Source organism: Uranotaenia lowii, chromosome 1, assembly GCF_029784155.1.
Source record: "Uranotaenia lowii strain MFRU-FL chromosome 1, ASM2978415v1, whole genome shotgun sequence".
In the NCBI taxonomy this organism is placed as follows: domain Eukaryota; kingdom Metazoa; phylum Arthropoda; class Insecta; order Diptera; family Culicidae; genus Uranotaenia; species Uranotaenia lowii.
This window is the reverse complement of record NC_073691.1, coordinates 63043228-63047916: the sequence shown is the minus strand read 5'-3', so window position 1 is coordinate 63047916 and position 4689 is coordinate 63043228. Positions and strand designations below refer to the sequence as shown.

Sequence of the window (4689 nt, the reverse complement as noted above, 5' to 3'; positions counted from 1 at the left end):
TTGATGAGCAGATGGCTCTTGAGACTCAACGCGTTCGACTTCGAAATCAGGTACCGGAAGGGCAGCTGCAACACCGTACCAGATGCGCTATCCAGAGTAGTCTGTTCGCTAGTGTTTTCGATATCCGAGGAGAATGATCCATGGTACAAGAACATCGTCAAGCAGGTGGAACGGAAAGGCGATAAGTATCCCGACTTTCGTATCGCAAACAACGAGCTCTACAAAAATTGTCATTGCAATGATGAGGCTGGTTTAATCACGCATCGATGGAAGAAAGTAGTTCCGGAAAACCACCGAGCAGAACTCATTCGTCGATACCACGACGCACCATCAGCAGCGCATCTAGGCTTCCAGAAGACGTGGCACAAACTACAGCAGCACTATTACTGGCCGAAGATGCAGGACAACGTCGCCCGTTACGTCAAAGCATGCACTACGTGCAAGGCTAGTAAAGCGCCCAACATAAGAATGATGCCGCAGATGGGGAAGCTCAAGCCAGCGAAGGTCCCGTGGGAGCTAATTTCTATCGATTTCGTCGGACCGTTAACCAGATCCAAAAAAGGCAACACTGTGCTGCTAGTAATTGTCGACTGGATCACGAAATACGTCATCGCTCACCCGATGCGAGCCGCTGATTCGAGCAAGATGGTCGAGTTTTTGGAAGAAAAGGTGTTCCTCAAGTTCTCCAGACCAAGGATTATTTTATCAGATAACGGCAAGCAGTTCGAGTCGCAGGTGTTTCGGGCGCTGCTAAGCCGTCACAACATCATCCACATGAAGACCGCTTTCTACGCACCGCAGGTCAACAACGCCGAGCGAGTGAACAGAGTTCTTATCACTTGTGTTCGATCGTTGTTGGAGGAAGATCATCGAGAGTGGGACAAGAACCTGGCCGCCATCACCGCAGCTATCAACAGTGCGAAGCACGAATCAACCGGAGTCAGCCCGCACTTCGCCAACTTCGGCAGGGAACTTCTGTTGCACACGGACCTCTACACTCTGCAGGACTTAAACGTGTCGGACGATCCAAAGGTCGCGCAGGAGATGCGGCTATCCACGATCAACAGGATTCACAAATTCATCCAACAGCGGATCAAGAAGACCCACGAGAAGACAAAGAAGCGCTACGATCTACAAAAGCGGACTGTGTCCTTTCAACCGGGCGAGCTAGTATGGCGCCGCTCGTTTGTTCTTTCTTCGAAGGCGGACCATATCAACAAGAAACTGGACCCCAAATTTATTCCAGCTATCGTTAAAGAAAAGCTGGGAGCCAATCTCTACACTCTGGAGGATGTCGTCACCGGAAAGCGAGGTCGCTACCACGTGAAGGACATCAAACCAGACTAAGGTATTCAAGCTATGTAAGCAACAACGCAGACCACAAGCTCACTCGGAGCACAAAACACGAAATGGAGAAGGCTGAAGGACCAACATCATCTTTGAAACCTCGCCCCCAACAACTCGGAGTGAATTATGCAGAACTCTTCCATACGAACAACTCAATGAAGCACAGCTGATGCTAATTCGTCGCTAGGACACCGACGAACACAACGAAGTAGGCGTTTATGAAGGAGACAACGTCCTTGCGCGGGACCAGCGTCGGCTGAATGGACTCTGAGAACTCTGCCAGGAAGTTCGTCAGAATTTGGAGAGGGCTGGCAACCTTGCGTGGGATTGCTGCCACTCATTGTCCGGAATGCAATCCTGTCATTTGAAGCAGCGTAGCAGCGCTGGGGATAGTAGCACTGGTGAGCCACCGTAGCCAGGCGCTACACACCATCGCAGAGAACCCATCCAGGTTCGGGATATTGGAATGTTCGGAAAGTCAAGTACAGCAGCTCCAAACACCACGTCGCTGCAATTGAAAGGATTGTCAGGACATCAAGAAGAGGATTCAGCACCATAGAATACAGTTATGCGAAGAAGTTGTGAGGAGTAGACATCATGACGGCCGCTACTACCATATCGACTCTCTCTCGCCAACTGTCAAAAGCCACACGCCCATAATCCAGCTATGACCGCTACCCAAGGTAGTCAACAAGAGCCTAACGAGGTCAAAACACGCCAGTCGTTACTACCACAAACAGGAGATCATCCACCAACCCCAAAAATCTCCGAATCAATACAAAAACCCTTCAGCTATGACCACAGCCAAAGCCTGTCAACCAAGCGCAACAGCGCAGGAAATACCGTTAGGCCGATCGGGAAAAATCGTGCATCTGGAAAACGCAGTGAGCAATATCTCTTATCTACCTCCTCGTGAGTACAGTAACAAGTCTAGCTATGTCCGCTACCCAAGGTTGCCAACAAAAGCATCGCCGATGCGAAAAACACGTTCATCGTCAGCACCACAACCATCTGCTTTGCTCGACGACTCCGGAAGAAGGGCCCGTCTGAGGGAGCTCATTCGCAGCAGCAGCAACATCCGATTTTGTCCCGCAAACACGAACCCTGCTTATTCAGCACAGCATCAACAGGACGAATCAGGACAACGCCCAGGGTAGCTTGAAAGAGGTTGCAAGATTCCTGCTGACTTTCTCCTAGTCCGGAGGACCATAGCTGACCAGGCTTCCCAGAAATAAGAAAACCGAACAAGTACATCCACAAGGAACTCCCGATTAAGACCTAAGACCTCCCGATTAAGACTACCCGATCAAGACTACCCGATCAAGACTACCAGATCAAGACCATCTTCAATCAACCATGACAACTCCCGATTAAGACTTCCCGATCAAGACTATCTTCAACCAACCATGTCAACTCCCGATTAAGACTTCCCGATCAAGAACATCTTCAACCAACCATGTCAACTCCCGATTACGACTTCCCGATCTAGACGAAATTCTCAAAAGCTATCTACCAACTTTGTCAAGACCACAAGCTATGAGATCACCATCTACCACGGGCCACACCCCAAAATACGCGCAGCGGAACCACAATTACCCTCGCCTGAAATGGTGTCGACAGTTCAACTGTCCGATTCAGACTTGACCACAAATCACCAACCTCATATAATGATACATAATGGATCATGCACAGTTGTCAAGGGGGTTGCCAAGGAAATATCAAAAGGAACGCGATCTGGAGGCGCGGTATAACCTCTATTCCGGGCCCTTGGTAATTAAGAGGATTAAATCCCTCTTTTCCTTAGACTTCTGTTGCTTTTAGTATAAACCAGTTTAGTTCCCACCTAAATTTCGTTTGTTAAGTTCTATTTGTAAGATCTAGGTTATTATCTCTATCAATAACCATTTGATTTTGGATTTTCGTATGCTGCTGAGGTGGATGTTATTAAGTGGATTGTTTTAAGGATTCGAAGGAGTTTCTTTCTGCCAGATATACTGGTAATTATCGACACATTTGCCATAACTCGTTGGCTTTGATTTTGTTATAGATTTTGCCAAGACTCGTTGGCGTAGAGATCTAGTTTATTGATTCGTCTTTAGTTTTGAAGAAACTCACCACTGCAGGGTGACATAAGTGCGAGGTTTTCTCGGCACAGCCGTCGATTTGCATATCTCCTTCGAATTCCTAGTGGCGTGATTATGAATTTTTCATGGATCCTTGTCATGATCCATGAAAAATTCTACCAAAGCAGCAATGTTGTGTTGCATTTGACTTTTTCTGTAACAACAAATCTGTTAATTTGATACGATTCTAGCGATCTGGCAACATTTTTCAATAAGAACCCATCCTTCCTCAACATTTTATTAGCGTGCATCGGATAAGCAGGAAAAATCCCTGACTGGAAAAACAATCATCGAAAGTATCTGCTCGACGAGCCGAAATCTTACGGAATCGGACCACATTCGGATGGAATTTCCGACTGGGCATTGTTTTGCCTTTTTGATATGAAAAAGTTGGCAGCAATCTCAACGGAAAAGTTTGACAAGACGTCATTCAAAGTTCCGGTGAAAAAGGTGGTGGACGCTGCGCGAAGAGTTTCGCAATAAATTTAAAAAGTGGCCAGTTAAAAGTGTGGGCCGTCTTCAAAGTCCCAAAAAGGGGAACTCGGTGCTCCACGGAGTCAAGAGGTAAGCGAGTGAAAAAAGAATCACAGCAAACAGCTTATTAAGGAGAATCTTGCTCCAACAGGCATCCCGGCTGGAAATCCGACCAAAAGCGGCTAGGCTAGTAGCTCAGGACAACGAGACGGGTCAATAGAAAGGCCAAACGACCACACAGTCTCCGGTAAGTCTCTCCAAAAGTAGAATGTGGGAGGAAACTAAAAGTTCCTTTTCCCCTCAGAATACTAAAGCCAAGCGCTCGTCCGGGTCGCAGCCACGTTCTGCAAAATCGAGATAACGGAGAAGGGGTCGGAAATCCGTAAGTACCCAAGCAAGATCGAAAGAATTCCAGCAGGAAAAACTAATGAGATGGTTTGTCCCCAGGACCCCTTTTTTCCTTTTTGGCAAATTCTTCTTCTTTTGGCCAACTCTACAGGGCCTAGCAGGTGGTAAAGCCTTCGCCACGTGGCCTCCACACCTTCCACACATCAACCACCATTCATCTGGCGAGCCCAGCTGCACAACATCTTCACCGGAACAGGCTGCACAGCTACGAGGGCCGCATTCAAGATTCCGGTCACTTCCGTCTCGCTACTTCAGTGGCGACGAATTCCGGGAAACAGCAGCCGAATTCGAGCGGGTTCATTCGCCGCTTAAGTTGCGGATTCTCAGTGATTCAGTC

General features: G+C 47.9%; 1 protein-coding gene across 1 annotated transcript; it reads left to right on the top strand.

The window, feature by feature from the left end:
• Positions 1–575: 575 nt before the first annotated feature.
• Positions 576–4462, top strand: LOC129739472 (uncharacterized). Its single transcript, XM_055730944.1, has 3 exons — positions 576–4034; positions 4096–4191; positions 4249–4462. Exon 1 carries the CDS (start codon positions 622–624, stop codon positions 1345–1347), a length of 726 nt encoding a protein of 241 aa, XP_055586919.1. The 5' UTR covers positions 576–621; the 3' UTR covers positions 1348–4034; positions 4096–4191; positions 4249–4462.
• The last annotated feature ends 227 nt before the right edge of the window (positions 4463–4689 follow it).